Here is a 20,039-nt window from a genome sequence, read left to right on the forward strand (position 1 = left end):
ACAAAGAGCAGCACACACCACACTTAACGTGGCCTGGCGCTGCAGTTCAAAAAACTATGTGTCTCTCTCAATGAATGAATGGTTCCCACCTACATTAGCAGACACCATGACAATACAGTGACCCCTACAGGACAAATTGGCAACCTACACACATTTTACACCATAGATAGCTCCGATACTATTATATATTAATATATACTACCAAAATACTTTTATTAATATTATCATGTCATTACTAAAATTAATGTTATTGTAGCTATAGTCATTACTGTTTGCCTACATCTCTCTGTCTCTCTCAATGTATCATTTTGTCATATGGATGACTGTACAGGAGGGAGGGAGGGAGGAGGGATCTCTCCTCAGTTTTCTCTTCCTGAAGTTTCCACCGTTTTTTTTTTTTGGTCCTGTAAAGGTTCTTCTTTGGGATAGTTTTTCCATATCCGCTGTGAGTGTCTAAGGACAGAGGGATGTCGTATGCTGTAAAGCCCTCTAAGGCAAATTGTCATTTATAATACGGGCTTTATTAATGAAATTAAATTGAATTGAATTATCTGTTTACAGTCAGCTCCATTTGTTGTCATGGAGAGACTGTAGCCTACACACACCACCTTAACAACAGTTTGCCAAGCTGGTATAGAAATGCAGGCACAAAGGAAGAAGTAGACCTACTTTTAAACACTGTGAAAGACTTGGATCCCAGCAATTAAGCTACCTTTTCAAGAAGGAGGTTGAATTGATGGAAGAGAGAGGCTGAGCTCGCACGGTCCAACAAATCCACCAACGGTAGGAAACTTTAAAAAAATCCTATTTTGATGCAAAGAGGCAAAATGATAAGTGGCTTGACTTTTCCATATTTTGACATGAAAAACAACATGTTAGGGCGTGTTAATTGGGGTATGCACAGCTACATGTAAACAGGAGTATTATAGTGGAATTGTCATTTTTATTATCCACATAAACAGCCTAGTAGGAATGTTGTCTTTTTCAGAATAAGGGCAAAAACTGTAATGCATGTAAACATAGTCACTGTCAGTTCCGCAGCAGTTGCTTTCGAGCTCTGCCATTAGTGGTTGTTATCGACAACAGGATGTTCGTCTTAATCTCTGGGGTAAGCATCGCAGCTATTAACAGGCCACAACATGTACTACTGAAGCCATTGGTTACTGACGGCTAAAGGATGCAGGCTTTACCATAACTTGCCTCACTAGACCTTTTCCTAAACATTTCAGCACATCATATTATTTGAGTCTTTGAACAGTCCTGCACACTGCTGTTTCAGCCTCACAGTTCATTATTTACACTAACGTTCCCGTGTTCAACACCATTATTTTCCAACACAGCTTAAATGGAAACTACTTCGCCCACTTCGCCCACAGGTGTGGTGGAATTAATCAGCCGTTGGTGTATTTCTCAGAAAAAAACAACAGCCTGTGCACCATGTGTGACATAGGCTAACCTACAAACGAAAGGTAGCATAAGAGCACAAGATTATTAGGCTACAAAAAATGTTGATCTTATGAACGAACACATCGGCCTTGAAGCTATCATAAATCATTCAAATGTTCAGCATTGAATACCATAAACTGTTTTTTGAGATCCCCAAATCCATTATGACATGCTATATATCGCATCATTTACCAAAACTGCTACTGCTGGAGCAATACATTTAAATGACTTCAAACATGATATCTCATCATTTAGATTCCAGGGCACTGAAAAAGTCTCTGCCAGAGAGAGGTGGTAACATTAAAGACATACTTAGCAGATAAAATAAATAAAATAAATATCAAATAAAATGATGCCATGGCATGTCTTCTCAAAAGAAGACACAACTACTAATGGGCTATTTCTTTCAAATATAATCATACAGAATTTTATCCAACTTCTTGGTAACATGTGTTGGGACATTGAGAGACAATGACACAGACTGATGGAGAGATTCCGCCTGTTTTTGATACCAGAACCCTGCCAAATACAGAAATATCTCCCATCAACCATGACTTTAATTTCAGTTTTGTCTGCTAAAAACTGTGTCAAAATTGAAATCGTATTGCGGGAGGGTCTGGAATAACATTGTCCCCCCATCAGGTGTGATAAGTAGTTGGTTCAACAATTGAAACTCTGGTGTCCACGCGTTAGCGAATGCACCTGCCTTTTCCGATTATCAGTGAACGCAGCATCAAACAATGCGTCACTGACAGGTACTGCACCGTTAGTTTGCCTACACAACAACAACTGGAGGAAGAGAAACCCCTGGAGAGTAGCCTAGTGTAAACTGGTGAGTTGGTTTTTCATTTATTTTTGTTTAAATGTGTGTATTAAGTGAACTGTTCGTTTTTAGGGCGTTGCTGTATGGATGTGGTATTACTCAGCTTACTTTCGCTTTCATCAGATTAGCTAAAGTAACGGACTGTTGTAGAGTTAGCTTTTTAATCACTGCAGTGCTGTGTCAGTTTTCAGAGGATAAAGAGAAAGTCCAAGTTCGACATCTTCATATCTATTTCTGTACGGGAAAAATTAAAGCAGGAGAGACGCAGGAAACAGGAGGGTTTGCGAAAAGACACAACAACAGGTGAATAAAGCTTTTCTGAAAAGACAATATCCTAACAAATAGCCAAAAGCAGAAAAGACATGTAGCCTAAATAGGTTACTATAAAGACGTGTGTTTTCCGTGAGTATGTGTATTATCACCTTTTATGTTTTTCATTTTGTACAAAGACAAAAATGCTGTTACCACAAAGAGGCACAGCTGAATAAAGCTGTGCTGAAATTACTTGTAGACTTAAGTGTTGTGTCTCTAAACTTTAAAGGCTCATTTCCAGTCAGTATTGTGTCATCTGAAATGAATATTAAGTTGTAAAAATGTTTTAAAGGAAAGGATGAATTGTCTCTGATAAACTTTTAAGCTTCTGTTATAACAGAATTTTTCAAATTCAGTCATCGGTTTTGATTTTCAAGATTTTCAATGGCCCCTCCTATGACAAATCTCTGCGGATTTGGGCAAGGGTTGGGGCACACCCAGGACATGTTGCCAGATTATCACAGGGCTGACACATAGAGGCAGACAACCATTCACGCTCACAGTCACACCCAATTTTGGATTGTGGGAGGAAGCTGGAGTGCCCGCAGAAAACCCACGCTGACAGGGGGGACATGCAAGCTCCACACAAAGGGGCTCCACCACCATAGGTTTGAACCAGGAACCCTCTTGCTGTGAGGTTACAATGCTAACCACTGCATCACCGGGCCATCTAGCAATTAAACATTTATTCAAATTCATCTTTAAACCCAAAATATTATACAAGCCACTGCTTTTGGAACCTGAATTAAACTTTTCAGAAAAATTGTAGTATCATCTGCTAACAGACAAAGTTAGGGGGGGATCTATATACATATATTCAACATCTTTCAAGCAGTTACAGCTTCGATAGCTTTTTGTTTTTGAGCGTGTTGAATTGAAAGAATGTAGTGCTTGAATTTATTGTGAAAAGCATGGTTTTCAACCTGTGAATTTACATATATAATGATAAGATTTTATCACGCATGTTTGTTGAGGCTTTTCTTATGTGTGTTACTTTCCAGGAGACCAAACAACACATTCCTCCATAACAAGACAAAACCTTCATTCATATTTTTAGAGATGAAATCATGTGTTAAGCCAGAAGTGCTTCACAGAGGGGTGATACCAAAATAAATGCACAACAGTTTTGGTACATTCAAAGCAGAAACTACAATTCACATCAATGTCTTGCTTAAATCTTTTTTAACACAGTCATTAGCAGGATAGAGTTTATGAATTAGTTTAAAACGAATTTCTTTAACTGTACTGGTGATTAGGTATCGTTGTGTAAAAGCCAGACTGTCTTCCGGTCCATCTCATCTGCAAATCAGAATTAGAAATACTTCATTGATCTCTGAGGGGAAATTGTGATTTGTTACGGTTGCTCAGATGTAAAGAATAGAGAATTATAAGAAGTAAGAATAAGAGTAGGAAATAAAAGTGTGTAAATATAAAGCAATGAAACAGAAATGAAATGTGCATTAAAATAAAAATAAATTGTGCATTATGCTACTGTGTTTAACACTAGTGCTTAAGATATAGAAATTAAAATATCAAAAATAATTATCACTGTGCTGAGGCTGTAAGTGTGAAAATGTAACTACAATATACATCATTAGAATAAAACAACAATATAATTAAACATGAGACATATGTACAGTTATGTGCATCGTACGTCAGATTAATCTAAAAAAATATTGCACAGTTGGAATGGAATAACTTCATTCCAGTATGAGATCACATACGGAAAAGTAATAGTATCCCTTTGAAACAGAGGTCTTGTTAATCTTTTGTTATTACTAGAATTACTGGAAAAACTAGTTCTGACCACTGATATGTCCGATGGAGGTAACAAGGATAAGTGTGGGAAATTTGGTTGAGATTTAAACAGCACACAGACTACAGAGAGTACTGTACCAAAGACTTTTTCATTACCCCCTGGTGATACATGTATATTATATTCTGACAAAAACATCATAAGAATAAAGAAGATCGTTCTTATTCAGTAACTGAGCAACATGCACAACATTATTGTGAAACCAGTATAGTTTAAAGAGGGATTTGTGTTTATATAAAATAGGCTTTTTATCATGTGTGGATGAGGCATGGACAGATGACGACTCGAAGATATCATTTTCTGGCTTTTATTCACTCCTGCAGAAGACAATATGGCACATTAATTGCCTTCTGGACACCTATTTCTGCGCCTCTGCTCCCCCAGCAAAGCAAAACAGCACTGTCCAACAACATTGTCCAAATACAACAGTGTGACATCACATTATATACACATTATTATCAAGGAGCTACTAAAATTCAGCTGAACAACTTTTTGAACAATAAATTTCCTTAAAACCAAGAAAAACTACATTCAAAATGAAAAAACACTGACACCTGGTGGGCAGAGTATAAAAGTGCTTGTGGTGTGGAAACTTAACAGAGACAGCAATTATTACAATAAACAAACTAAAACACACCTGTAGAAGACAATATGGCACATTAATTACCATCTGGACACCTATTACTGCATCTCTGCTCGTAAACATCCAGAATAACAACATTTTACACCAGAAATCAGATGTTAAATGGTGTCTAATCTGATAATAAAACTGATCTTGAATGTGTTCAGTTTTTTATATAATGAGTTTTTTTCTTCCAAATAAAGTTTTAGAGCAATTGGTCAGTTTCTTAACTATTTTTTTAAATCATCATCTAAGGAGATAGCATATCTGCTATAGAGAGTAGCCTTCTGCCCTTTAAGGGTAGGTCCCTTTGAAGACACTGATTAAGTTTACTCCTGGTTTTGTCATTTTTCAATGCCACTTAACACCAGCAATGCAAAACAGCACTGTGAAGGACAGACAGGAGGAGCTACGGAAACCCAGGAGGTACAACAGAGGCGATGTGCAGCAAGATAATTTCCACAGGAACCATTAGAAATAACAGTAAATAAAAATAACTCAGAGATAACATTCACAAATACTCAGCAGAAACTTTAAATGATAAATAAAATTGACAAATATAGTTTCCATATATAAAAATCATGAGGTGAAAAGTTGTGTTTGTAGATAAGAGTCTGTGACAAGAAGGCCTGGTGATGAAAAGCAGGCATTTTAACAGAGATTCTATCAATAATGTAGTCATAAATCAAGAAAGAAATTTAAACCATCAAGCTTTGATAGTATATGGAGAGTATAATGTCCCAAATGGAGGTAGGATTTTTGTTTCAGCCAATTTATCTTAAATGTATTATTTAGAGTATGAGAATCCAGGAATTTTTCCCACCGCTTTTATCAGCATTAATGAGAACAGATTTCTTTAAGTGACAATACTTTTTCATATGAAATTGAAGAGCATTTTGTAAATGTCATTAAGAACTTTGTTATCCAGATACAACAGACAAAGCTACACATGTCAATCGGGAGATTCCCTCTGCCTGAGTAACCAATACTCTCCATATTAACCCTTTGAAACCTGAGCAAACTGGTTTTATTTATTTCACAAACATGGGAAGTAGGCTACAAAAGAGGAAATGACCCCCAAAGTTTGCAAGAAATTAATAAAAGAGAAAATTCAAAACAAGAAAATTAGTAAAGAAAAGAATGAAAGAAAGAAAGAAAGTTAAAAACAAACAAGGAAATGACCTAAAAAAAAATGCTTAAAATTCTAATTATTATAATTATTGTTCTCGGCTCCAAGCACCTCAGAAACTGAGGATATAGTTTCTCTAGATGGCATTGCTCTGACCTCTAGCACTACCGTAAGAAACCTCGGAGTAACATTTGACCAAGATTTGTCTTTTAATTCTCATTTAGAACAATCCTCACAGACTGTGTTTTTTCATCTGCGTAATATTGCGAAAATTAGGCCTATCCTGACCCGAAAAGATGCAGAAAAATTGGTCCACGCTTTTGTAACCTCTAGGCTGGATTACTGTAACTCCCTATGATCAGTAATAAGTCTTTAAAAACTCCAGCTAATTCAGAATGCAGCACGTGTACTAACAGGAACTAAGAGGCGAGATCACATTTCTCCTGCGGTCCGGGAGGCAGACACCGTCTCCACATTTATGACTAGACTTAAGACTTTCCTCTTTGATAAAGCTTATAGTTAGGGCAGGCTCAGGCTTGCCTTGTACCAGCCCCTAGTTAGGCTGACTTAGGTCTAGTCTGCCGGGGGACCTCCTATCATGCACCGAGCACCTTCTCTCTCTCTCCTTTGTTAACACTCACGTCCTGTTACTGCATGTCACCAACTCGGCTCTACTGCATGTCACTAAATCGGCTTCTTCTCCGGAGCCTTTGTGCTCCACTGTCTGGCAGGTTAACTCGTATCACAGCGGTGCCTGGATTGTGTGGCGTGGTTGTGCTGCTGCCGTGGTCCTGCCTGATGCCTCCTGCTGCTGCTGTTATCATTAGTCATACTTCTACTGTTATTATACACACATGATTATTGTCACATATGTATACTATCATATATTAATATATACCTACAACATATTGTACCACAATTACCTGTCCTGCTTCTCTCTCTGTGTCTCTCTTTCTGTATCATTTTGTCATATGGATTACTGTTAATTTATTATGTTGATCAGTTCTGTACGTTATCTGCTGCATGTCTGTCCTACCATTTTTTCCCCATTAAAGTTTTTTTGGGGGAGTTTTTCTTTATCTGCTGAGAGGTTCCTATGGACAGAGGGATGTCGTATGCTGTAAAGCCCTCTGAGGCAAAGTGTCATTTGTGATATTGGGTTTTATAAATAAAATTGATTGATTGATAATTCTGTAGAATAATTTCAATAAGTTTATGTAATAAGTTATAAACATAGTTTTTTTCCGTAGCTTCTTTCTTTTTCCCCCTATTTTTTAAAAATCTTTTTTGTTTTGTTTTTTAATTTGTGGGACATTACTTTCCAAGTTGTTAATTGCCTTTTTTCCACCCTAGTTAAAAAAAATAAATAAAACAAATTCTTAATCTATTATTCTTTTGGAATTTGTTGGACCCTTTTTTTTCTTTACAAGTTGCTCATTGCCTTTCCCCCCCATGTTTCTGAAAGAAATCCCACCAATTTGCTCAGGGTTCAAAGGCTCTCATACTTGCGAAAGGCACCTGAATGCAGCACAAGAAAAGTGATGTCGCTCCAGGTTTAAAAGGGTTAATGAGAGACGCATAATCAACGCTCCAGTTGGTGGGTGACATAATGCAAACAGACATATTGGCTAAACAATCATTAACAATGAATTGACCTGCAAGTACCACTAAGCAAATCAGAGGTCAAAATTATCATTAAAGACTGCATTTACAAAACCTGGCAGGAATATTGAGATTTCAGTGACACAGGAAGACATTTTACAGGATTCAAAAACATGCAGGTGCTGGTACATTACAGAGTGGGAGCCCAACCTGTCTGAGGATAGGACACACTGGATTAAATGACACTCTCCATAGAATAGGCAAGTATCCTACTGGGCTGTGTACACACTGTAACACCCTGGAAAGAGTCAAACATGTACTAATAAAATCTACTTGGAAAGAGATCAAGGGATAAACATAAGCTTCTATTTAATTCTTTAAGAGCAACAGGATTAACAGAGAGAATTTAGTCATTTTTTGTTTGTTTTGTTTCCTGCCAATCTACTACCCCACACTCAGGTCCGGTAGGTGGCGGTAATGCGCCTCAAAGGTAGTTTGCCAACCGTCATTAACTCAAAAAAGAGAAGAGTGCCATAACGCAAACTTGCCTGTTTTCCGGTTTTCCGCAGGAAACAAAATGGCGGCTGGCTGGTGACAAGTAGTCTCGAATGACAAACGGTAAGCGAAAATATGCCGCTGAAAACATTTTAGGAGAGGATTAGACAACGCAGTAACAATGTCTTGGTTCGTATTTTATCAGAATCGCTTAGTTTTATTGTTTTAACTCTTTCTCCAGCCTGTTTACAATACAGTAAATGGTATGGTGCCCGCTTCTTCACAGATTCTCATATTTTCAGCCAAACAGTGCGCTAAAATTTGTTTATGAAGACATTTTAAGCGATAAATAGGCGATACAGTTACAGAATCTTGGTTATCTTTTATATTTCTAGATTTCTTGTGTATTTTACAGTGACCCTGTTGAAGGCCACAAGCTTAAATGTGGTGTTTTGCATACTGGGAGTGTTGCTGGAGTTTTCTGTCCTCAAACTTTTTCTCTTCTCTACTCCTGCCCCTCTGAATAATAATGATAAATAATGAACTTTATTTCTGTAGCACTTCTCTCAACTATAGTTACAAAAAACATAATATATATACTTATACATATATGTCCATACACACATAAAGGCTTCACATTCACACACACATACAAAATCTTTCAATGTTATAAAAATGCCATTCTGTACAAGTGGGTTTTTAACAGCTTTTTAAACTGAGGAACTGACTCAGCTGATTTGATGTTAAGGGGGACTTTATTCCATAACTTTGGGGCTTAAATAGTAAAAGCATGCTTGCCCTTTGTTTTAGGCCTGGACCGCGGTACTTTTAACAACATTTGGTTCTCTGATCTTAGGAATCCTGGAGCAGGAGAGGGGGTCAGGAGTTCTGAAATGTAAGTAGGTAAAGCTGTGCTGGATATTACAACTCTGCGTCTTTAATGAAAATGATAAGAGACATTTGTGCAACTTGTTGTAAGGGTAATTTTGCAAAGTGTGCTGTCAGGATGGAAAGACTGCAGTGTCTTAATGTAAGCTTTTCAAATATTGAACTCTTCTTGTTAAACTGTAGAAGAGTCAGACATCCTTATGGCTTTGGTTGATGATTAAACAGTCATAATGGTTTCATGACCTGAAAGTCTAATGTCATTTGTATCAAGAGGATTTCACAGATTTATCAAGTGATATTCTTTAGTTTAACAAAGTGTCAGTTGCCCCTTTGTTTTTGTTTTTTGTTTTTATCTTTTAATCCTCCAGCAGAAGAAGTCACCACAGTGCTACACTGTAACAGAAGATGAAGACTACTACGAAGGCCAGAGCTTGTACGAGAAGAGAGTACGTCGCCATTTTCTTCTTTCTGGTTGTGGGTGTCCTAATCTTTGTGCAACGCAACATTGAAGTTCTGAAGGTGAGCACTTGGTTTTAGTGGGACCGTTTGAAGGCTGGATACTGTTTGTAATGTTAAATATTGTTGTTTTTTTTTTTAATATATGTGTTTCAATGTGGCTCAACAACAGTAACGTTCTTCACTGCAAGTAAGTGCAGTTAAATGGTATTTCCCGTCTCAGTCCTGCACCTTGACGTGCTGACAGCTGCATTTATTCTTACTAAAGATGTACAGCTTTACAAATGGATCACAAATATATAGTTTTTAAAAAGCGAGATGCCTCAAAACAGCTGGGCACTGCAGGGATGATGATATTTAATGGCTTGTATTTGGATTCTCTCATCACTGGAGTTTATGAAAAGACTAAGAGTCATTTTGTACCTTAACGCTGAAAACATGCAAAGCAGCAGCAAAGTGTGGCTCGCCACAATAATTACATTTTTCTGCAATCAGAGGGCATGTGCATGTGTTTCAGGTGGGTAGAAATTCTTTGTAACATAGATTGACTTGTCACAAGAGTGTGTTTACTGATGGGCTGCAATTCGCTGCTTTAAGTTTAACCATCCCCAACTTTTAATATGGCTGCACTTCACAGCCGAATCCAATGCTGTTATTCCAAACATGACTATTCTGAATTTGATGCATGTCATGTAAACAGGATATTGCGTTTAGATATTCTGAATTAAGCCTTTTTCCAAATTGAGCATTTTCCAATTTAAACATGTGGGATATGCCAGTGTACATATGTGGGATATGCCGGTGTGGGATATGCCGGCGGCAGTAGCTCAGTCCATAGGGACTTGGGTTGGGAACCGGAGGGTCGCCTGTTCGAGTCACCGTCCGGACCGAAATATGGAGCGTGGACTGGTGGCTGGAGAGGGGCCAGTTCACCTCCTGGGCACTGCCGAGGTGCCCTTGAGCAAGGCACTGAATCCCCCAACCGCTCGGGGCGCCTCACTAAGGGCAGCCCCCTCACTCTGACATCTCTCCACTTTGTGCATGTATAGGTCCTGTTTGTGCATGTGTGTGTCTTTCGGACCTGTGTGTAATTGACAAGCAAGAGTGAAAACATTGAATTTCTCCTCAGGGGGATTAATAAAGTAAATAAACTTAAACTTAATTATTACAGTGCATTTGGAATATGCATCTCAATTTGGGGGTTTTAACCGCAGTTAGCGACACATGGCCTCTCACCTATGTATGGTCAGCTCTCTAACGTACACAAACCAACTCGTCAACAGTTTGCAAGGCTGGTGTAGAAATGCATGCCCAACAGAAAAGCCCACATTTCTGATTGTTTAAACATTACGAAAGACTTGGATATCAACAGGTTTTTGGACATGTTGCATCATCATCATCATCATCATCACATTCAAGAAGGTGGGTGAAGGAAGGAATGGAGGGAGGGAGGATGTGTTCGTATGGTTGAACAAGTCCATCAGCAGTAGGAAACTGATAAATCCTATTTTGATGCAAAGACGCAAAATGAAAAGTGGCTTCAGCTGTTCTACTTATCCATATTTTGACAAGATAAATGACATGTTAGGGCCCGTTAATTGGAGTATACACAGCTAGATGTAATCGGAAATATTAGTGGAATATTAATTTTTCATTTGCCATGCAAACAGCTTAGTAGGATATTGTCTTTTTGGGAATAAGGGCAAAAACTAGAATATGTTGAACATGTAAATGTACTCTGTTGTCACCCTCCTTCTCTCGACCCTCTGCCAGTTTCACCACACAGTGAACCCCACCATCATCATCCCAAGAGTTTTCACTGAGCCCGACATGCATTACAACTTTTGCACCTTCAGGCCACTGTTCCCCGAGGACGCTTTGGAGAACCGCTTTCTACTAGACACCATTGCCTGGCCTGACGCTCCACTTTTGTCAGCTCCCTTTTCTGTGGAGAAAACCAGTGATCCAGCTCACAGTAACTTCACCATCGTCCCACAGAGGGGAGGAGGAGAGTGGCATGTGGGGGATCAGCTGGAGGTTACCATCAAAATGGCTGACTTCCAGGGCCGTCCCAGGAAGTCTGGGGGGGACTTCCTACTCGCCCGGCTGCACAATCAGAAGCTTGGGGCAGGTGTGGTTGGGCAGGTTGTCGATCATCTCAATGGGAGCTACACTGCTGCGTTCTCTTTACTCTGGGAAGGAGACGCACAGGTTCAGGTAAAAATTATCATGTTAAATGTGGTTGTACTGTATTTAATCTGTGATTGTTCACTTAGGTCGTACCCTTTAGTCACCGTTTATACGCCTGTTAACAGCACATATACAGTTTGTATTGATAATATGTAATGTAATGTAAAGCTGTAGGAGTAGACAGACATTTACTTAAATGGAAATCTTTGAGATTATTACGTCTGTATTTGTCTGATATGACTGAACTTGATCGGGCCTCGTGAAAACTGTAGTTCTCTGTCCAATTAGGTGATAATGGTTCACCCCAGTGAGGCTATCGCAGTGCTGAACAGGCTGAACAGAGAACGACCTGACAGCCTTTACTTCAGGAGCCTCTTCCGCTCAGGCTTACTCTTAGAAACTGCCATGTGTAACGTCTGTCTGCGTCCAATAAAGCCGCTGTGCAACTACACTGACCTGCGCACAGGCGAGCCTTGGTTCTGTTTCAAACCAAAGAGCCTGAGCTGTGATGCCAGGATCAACCACGCCATGGGAGAAAACAAACTAAACATCAACGCCAATGAAACTAAGCTCTTTAAAAGGTGAGAGGGGCAGAGAGACAGGACTGGCATTTTGTGTGGCTTCTAGTAAACTACTTTTGTTTCTTATTGATGGAAGGTTTAAGATTGAATCCAGAGGGTTTTTTTGGGGTTTTTTTTAAAGATATTTTTTGGGGCATTTTTAGCCTTTATTTGATAGGACAGACAAGCGTGAAAGGGGGAGAGAGAGAGGGAGTGACATGCAGCAAAGGGCCACAGGCCGGAGTCGAACCTGGGCCGCTGCGGCAACAGCCTTGTACATGGGGCGCCTGCTCCACCACTAAGCCACTGACGCCCCAAATCCAGAGGTTTTTAATAATAAAACAAACCTGACTCACTAGTCTGAAATATAGTTTACATTCATGAAGAACACCGGACAGTATTTGATGTGATTCATGTATGTTTGCTTGTAAATTCATTGCAATTTAATTTTATTTTGGATGCGGTCTTTTCAGAAACCTTAAAGGTCCAGTGCGTCGGGGGATATACTGTCATAAACAGAATATTATGTATTTTTTCTTTAGTGTACGATAACCTGAAAATAAGAACTGCGTTTTCCTTAGAATGAGCTGTTTATATCTACATAAGGAGCAGGTCCTCATCCACTGAGTGCATCATGTTGTACTTCCATGTTTCTACAGTAGCTCAGAACAGACAAACCAAACACTGGCTCTAGATAGGGCCCTTTGCGTTTTCGCATCGTCCTCCTTAGTTAGCAGCCCCCATGCGATGAGCAGCGTCAGAAAAACAGATTTTTTTTAACATGAATTTGCTTTATTCAGTGTTTTTAGCGGTTTAAGTCATCAGGTTAATTTGTTTTGGAGGGGAGGAGACCTCTGCGGATAATTAACAGCACCCGTTACCTCCTTCCAAGCCTTTGATTCACCTGTCCCTGTCACATCACTAATAACAGAAGAAAATAAAATGTTTTTTTCAACCCCACTTTGCCTAAAATAACTGAATGTTTTAAAAAGTTTTTTTTCTCTCTCTCTCTCTTTCTTTGTCTCCTCCTTTTCCGCATGTCGACAGGACGCACCTATCCATAGTAATTATCACCTCCATCATTGTCATTAGCTGTTCATGGGCGGGGATGTATGCTAACTGCTGACAAGCTGGAGCATGCTGTCAATTTACGATTAACTGGCATTCATGAACATACACAAGTGCCTACGATCAAATCCGAGTTTTCTGCGACGTTAATGAATCTGGAGTAGGTTTTTAGTACCAAGGTTTTTTATGTGCAAATCTACTCACAGATTAACTTACATTTCATGAATGAGACCCACTGTTTGTATGAAAAATAATAATTAGTGCAGCTTTAACTCACTCAAATGGAGTTTTAGAGGAAACGTTATGTGTAATGTTTAACTTACAAGCAGTTATTTCCCATTTTTTTCTACTTGATTTTTCTAGTTTTAACTTTATAAAATGATTTCAGGGTTTTGTCCTCTGTACTTGTATTTATGCCGTTCATGTTGTAGTGTGTGTAAGATATATTTAATTAGACTGTGTGCTTTTCTGCAGTGGTGTCAACCTGAAAGTCTACATTCGTGCTTCAGGACCTACTGGTATCACTGTCTTGCCAAAAAAAGAAGGTAAAGCACGATTTTTACTACTGCCACCACTGCCTGTAACAATAATAACAACAACAACAATGATAATAATAATAATAATAATAATAATGATAATAATTCAAAACTTAGTGTAATACTGACAGTGAAACAGGCGGGAAAAAATGTGGAAAAAAACACGCTACCTTATGTTAAGCTGCTATGCTAAACCTGGCTTGTGAAACCTGAACTAAGGCTAGCAAGCCTGTAACTTAGTGCCTCTCCCTACGCGTTGCATTAGATGTGAGAAATGTACCTGGACTTATCTGGGTGAGTGCGACCTCACTGCCAGACCGCTGCTTTTGCTCCTCAGGACCAGCTCACTCCGATCGGGTGACTCCACTGGACACTGCCCCGTCGCTGTTCCGTCGAACCAGTCCGCCAGCTCACACTTCTTTCGTGTTTGTTCAGATTAAATGAGTATTTACATGAATAATTTGTGATGGCGTGTCAAACGCTTTCTCAGCCTCTTATTGTCTTCAGAGTTGTCTTGCATGCAGCACCTTCCTCGTAGCATGCACGTTCAGCTCAAAGGCCTCTCTAGCTCTCCCTCTAGGTGTGGCTAATGAGTCAATACCACCAACCCCCAAGCTTGACGTCAGTGCTGACCCTGCCTAAACCCCACCCACATCTACAAGACATTAATTTAACTACCAATAAAGCTATCATAACACTTCTCTTGATAGTGTTCTCCAGTAGAGAGTTGTATGTAGGCCAATTTGAGAAGCGTTCATGAGAGGAGCACCTGCTGTTAAGGCTGATTTATGGTTGGCTCGATGCCCTTTCAAGCATTTTTACTTGTGCGGTTGTGTCTGTGTCGCTCTGCGGTTACACCTCCACAGCACTGGTCGGAGGTGGGATTTCTCCGCCACTGTGTGGAGTGTTTTAAAGTTGAATTGATTCAAAACACACCTAAAACACACAACAACACACAACAAATTGCATCAGTATTAAACAAACGCACAAAATTAGACTCCACTGTGACTCACATGGTTCACTGACAAAACATTTGTCTCATACTGGACACGTTTTCCCACATATACAACATGCAAACGTCATTAGCATAAGCCTTTTGCATTTACATTGCATAAATGTACCTAGTGGCTGGCGGACTTCGACTCGTATGAAGCCAGGATAAATCACACACAAGATTTAAAATGCTTTTTTGGGGGGTTTTATTGTCTCAACAATTTATTGTTTCTTATCTGATAAATAAAGTAAATAAAAGCTTTGTTTCCACTGAGGGAAATGGTTTCAGTTCACAAAAATAAACAGGAGGTCTGCGTTGCCGCCATGTGTGGTTAGATTTCTGGGGAGGTGCACGTCAGGCTACAACAAAGAGTGTGGCGTAGGGTACGGCATAGAGTACACGTCTGTGTAGAGCCTACGCCCTAAGTACAGATTCAATTAAACGCAGCACTATAAAGCCCTGCTATAGGAGTGCATCTAGTGTCTCAGGAGTAAGGATAGTCCGTAAGAGTTTCATAAAAATCACTTTATACCTTTTGTTTTGGTCTTTTCATGGGATTTGTTGGCAATAAGAAAAACATAAAATAACCTCACTCTTATCCTTTAATTTCCTCCGAGGTCAACCCGAAGTGAAGAGCAGCAGTGTGACATCCGGACCCTCTGGATATTACTACCAAGGTGTGTGGCAAGCACTAAAGGGCACCACAGTTCGTGAATTTAACGTCTCTACCATCGAACAGTGTCTGAAAGGCAAGATGGTCCACATGTACGGAGACTCCACCGTCAGACAGTGGTTTGAATACCTTAACGCAGCACTACCAGGTAACTGATCCACTGGGATTTTTGACAACAGTTTGGTTTTGTTCAGACTGCAGCTTAATCTGTTCCCTCTGTAATACTTTTAGACCTAAAGGAGTTTGACATGCACAGCCCGAAGAAAGCTGGACCTTACATCTCCTTGGACTATGCAAACAACATCTTGGTGAGGTACCGCTTCCACGGCCCACCTATCCGTATTGTCCCTGTTTCAACCAGCGAGCTTCATTACATTGCCAACGAACTAGATGGCTTGATTGGAGGCAGCAACACTGTGGTAGTTTTTGGCATCTGGGCTCACTTCGGCACTTTCCCCATTGAGATCTACATCCGGAGGCTGCAGAGCATCCGCAGGGCGGTGGTGCGGCTGCTGGACAGGGCTCCAGACACACTGGTTGTCATCCGGATAGGGAACCCCAAAGCTTTGACACCCTCTGTGTCGCTATCCAACAGCGACTGGCACTCATGGCAGTGTAACAGGGTGCTCCGAGCTATGTTCAAAGGACTGAATGTTCAGCTGATCGACTCCTGGGAGATGGTCCTAGCCCACCACCTGGCACACAACCTCCACCCACCACCTCCCATTATTAAGAATATGGTTAATGTTCTATTGTCCTACATATGTCCTGAAAAGCCCAGCTAAATGTGTGTTTGTGTGGGTTCAGAAGTGGCCTTTAAAGCACATACTACCTTTTTCATGTTTTCTGTGTTTCTACTAAGTGCTGCGTTTTGTCTTCAGCAGTCCTCTCACAGGGTAGAGTAAGTACAATTTTTGTCATCTGTTTTTAATCAGGGAATGTTTAGTGAGCACAAAAGAAACAGAACTGGGTGGAAAGCAGCTCCAAGCCATGTCAGGGTTGAGTGTTACAAATAACCACGACTGAATCCAAAAGTAACCCTTCAGACATGGTACCTACTGTAGACTCTAGGTCCACTTAGTGTTTCGACCACAAACTTAAATGTGGGCTGGGTTGTTGTCACTCACTGTATTTCCTCCTTTATCAGTCTGCACCTCATTTGGCTGCAGTGAGAGTCTCTCTTAATTGGATATTTAAAAAAGCAGGTTTGTGCATTTATTCCTTCTCAGGCAAGCTCAGGGTTTAGTGTTGCTGTAGCCCCCAGGAACAACGCTTGCGACACCTTTTTTTGAGCATTAGAATATATGCAGTTCACATAATCAGATCGCAATTAATAAAAAATTTTGAACGCTTGAAGATCCACTCTTTACTAAACGTGTAGAGAGACAGTTGCAACTAAAGTAGTGGTCAGAGTTGTCATATTGAAATTTAAGGTGTGCTGATGAATTCACGTCGTCAGCTGATGCATTGAGTAACATAACAAGTCAATGTTCCACCTTAAAAGTCGCAGGCAGTCGGCCCAGCGACTTATTTTTCTCTCAGACTCCAGCTGCTGTAAGAGGCAGCAAAACATCCTTTCGTTTTATAGTTCCAGTTTACTAATAAAACTCTCCACAGTATGAACAGTGGTTACATGAGTTTCAAAGCCAGCCAGAACTCAGCCCTGAGCAGAGTGACCGTCCTCTATTGACCAATCAGACTGCAGTGTTCACAGCGCCACTTTTTAGTACCAGATCTGTGTGCTAGGTACCCTAACAGAGGAGGGGAAAAAAGCGTACCGAACTGAACCGTGCTGTACTGCTCGGTGGAAACGGCTATACACTGATCAGCTACGACATTGATACCACTGACGGATAAAGACAACAACATTCATAATCTCATTATAATCAATGTTGGGCTTGTTCCTGCAAATATGCAATTTATTACTCCTTATTCATTACACTTATGTATCATTACTTTACTTACTACTCCCTGCAAACAGTGATTTGTTACACTACTTGTTAAATTAGTTTTCCGTTCCACCCCCAAAATATTACTAAGCTAATTGTGTCCTTTCTGCTGAAACTTTTGGTCTACACTAAGTGCAGCTAAGGCTAGATAGCTTGCAAATAATTTTTTACATGGGGTCTATTGTTGCCTTTTGATGGGTACTTTACCAAAGATCAGTCTGAAAGACAGAGAGTCAGTTGTGGAGAAAGGCAACATTTCATCCGCCACATATTCAACCACAACTGCCATTAATTCTTTGTAGTCTGCAGCTGTCCATGATTCAAATCCAGTTATGGTTCTATCCTCCACGGCTGAGGAAAGCTCACCTTTGATGGGGTGTATATCCATGAGCGTCACATTGTTGTGCTATGGTTGTTGATGTTGGTGTTTCAGCTTTAATGTTGTGGGTTTTGCAATGTTAAGAGTCTTCGGAAAGGAAATCAAAGTAATGGAAATATTCCTAGCCCCTGAATGTTAAGTGTTTCTGTCATCCAAGTTTGCTGCTCGATGACATACATGCATGATGATTATGAAAATGAATCTGGGGATATGATTGATCGTTGAATTTCAAGTCAGTCGTGGAGTGATAACAAAAATAAAGTTGCAACGAGTCATTTGTTTTGGGGGGTAACTGCGATTTTATTACTGAAATTTTATTAGTAATTTGTTACACTACTCATTACAGAGAAAAGTAATATTACTGTAATGCGTCCTGCTCAACACTGCTTACAATGCAATGTGGAAAATTGCATTGTAATCAGCTGGAAAATCTTGGGTCCTGACATTCACGTGGATGCCAGTTAAAACAATGTAGTCACTGTGGTTCAAAGTTTTTTTCTGTAAAGTGCAATTACTGTTGTGCAATTTTTTGCTACAAATATACCTTAACCTATGGCTGTGACTTCCAGCACTGAGCAGAAACCAGCGTTTTCCAGTGCTAACGGTTAGCTAACAGTATGCTAATCCTCTGTCCTAGAGCAATTGGGAAATAAAACAGGTGGAACACACCACCTGTTACACCTGAAACGGGATAACGTAATCACACCTCTGCCATCTCTGACAGCCATCTCACATCTTTGGTTGTTTTCGTTTGATCTTGCTCTGTTAACATATTATTTAACTAGCTTACAGTAAACATCTACTCCTTCTAAAGCTCATTTATGATTTCTTAGGACTCTTTCATAGACAGTAACACGTTCCACGATCAGTCAACATAATTTGGTATTATTTTTTTCATCTCAGGAGGTTTTCAACATACTATTTTCTAGAGATACATCAGAAATTAAGGATATAGTGACACATGATGACAAATATATGCAATATGTTTTAAAGCACTACTTTTTTCAGTGATGTAAGTTAACTAGTCATGAAAAATAAACATGTTTTTTGTTGAAAAAAGGCCTGCCACTTTTACTATTAGGTGGTCTGTGCATTCAGATTTTTCATCCATTGGAACGAACAGAAAAAAATGACAACAGAATATACTGATCAAAAACTTTTTTTGCTTATGATTTATGAGGGCATATAGAGTAGAACTCCCCTGTTACAATATTTTTTGTGTTTGGACAGGTTAAATATCTGTCTTTAATATCTGTATATTGTCAAATTACTTTTGAAAAGAGCTGAAGTTGGCGGTTAGCCACCAAGAGGAGCCATTAGGACTAGTTAATGAGACTAAACTAGCTTACTGCAACATCTGCTGTCTCACTGGAAGCTGCATCCATCATTTCTTCAGTAGCAACCTCAGGAATAAGGTGGTGATAATTCTGCCAGCAGCAGCTGCTATGAGAAACAGAATGTGCACCTGAAACCACCTGCTGGTGACAGATTATTCACCTCAAAGCTCTGCTGCGGTATCAGCCATTAACAGGACACAGCATAGACTAAGTGCCACTAGTTACTTTTACCTGGACTTGCCTCATTAGACCTTTTTCTGGACATGTTGACAAGTCACAGGGGTAAAAACACTGGTGTGGTTCATATATAAAGGGCCCGTTCAATTTAGGTGGGCCAGCTCTGGGGTCCTGGTATGGCTCAAAATGAAAACACATCTATAGTATCAATCTGCCCACCTCTAATGTAGTCAAAGAGTCAAACTTTTAAGGCCTCAAGGAAACATACATGTAAAAACAACTACCTTAAACCTGACACAATTTACACACATGTAAATCAAGTTTAATGTGACTGTAGTTTAACAGTAGACAGAAGTTGGATCACAAAATTGGATTTTTCTAAAGAAATCTCTATAAATGGTGACTTCTACCTGCTGTGACTGAAGCTGTGTGACAACCATAATGCTTAAAGATTATTGTACCAAAGAGAATTATTGATAATGAGGTCTGAAACAGTTAATAGGGTGAAATTTAAACGGATCACTTCATCACTTCTGTTTGAATGTTGAGATTCTTGACTGATTTCTTTCCACCTAACAAAGAATTAA

General features: G+C 39.6%; 1 protein-coding gene across 8 annotated transcripts; it reads left to right on the forward strand.

Moving 5' to 3' along the window:
* Nucleotides 1-414: 414 nt before the first annotated feature.
* On the forward strand, nt 415-19,903 carry LOC126385572 (NXPE family member 3-like). Of its 8 annotated transcripts, XM_050037355.1 has the most exons (10): nt 2,243-2,278; nt 2,454-2,572; nt 8,320-8,368; nt 9,102-9,140; nt 9,502-9,652; nt 11,363-11,806; nt 12,068-12,360; nt 13,882-13,952; nt 15,555-15,758; nt 15,842-19,903. In XM_050037355.1, exons 5-10 carry the CDS (start codon nt 9,539-9,541, stop codon nt 16,393-16,395), a joined length of 1,680 nt encoding a protein of 559 aa, XP_049893312.1. In that variant the 5' UTR covers nt 2,243-2,278; nt 2,454-2,572; nt 8,320-8,368; nt 9,102-9,140; nt 9,502-9,538; the 3' UTR covers nt 16,396-19,903. The 8 variants fall into 8 exon arrangements, with proteins under 8 accessions (XP_049893309.1, XP_049893315.1, XP_049893317.1 ...); XM_050037352.1 differs by lacking the exons at nt 2,243-2,278; nt 2,454-2,572 and adding an exon at nt 415-783; XM_050037358.1 differs by lacking the exons at nt 2,243-2,278; nt 2,454-2,572 and adding an exon at nt 415-783 and having other exon boundaries at nt 9,505-9,652.
* Nucleotides 19,904-20,039: the final 136 nt, after the last annotated feature.

The sequence above is a fragment of the Epinephelus moara genome, chromosome 24 (genome assembly GCF_006386435.1).
Source record: "Epinephelus moara isolate mb chromosome 24, YSFRI_EMoa_1.0, whole genome shotgun sequence".
Taxonomy (NCBI): Eukaryota; Metazoa; Chordata; class Actinopteri; order Perciformes; family Serranidae; genus Epinephelus; species Epinephelus moara.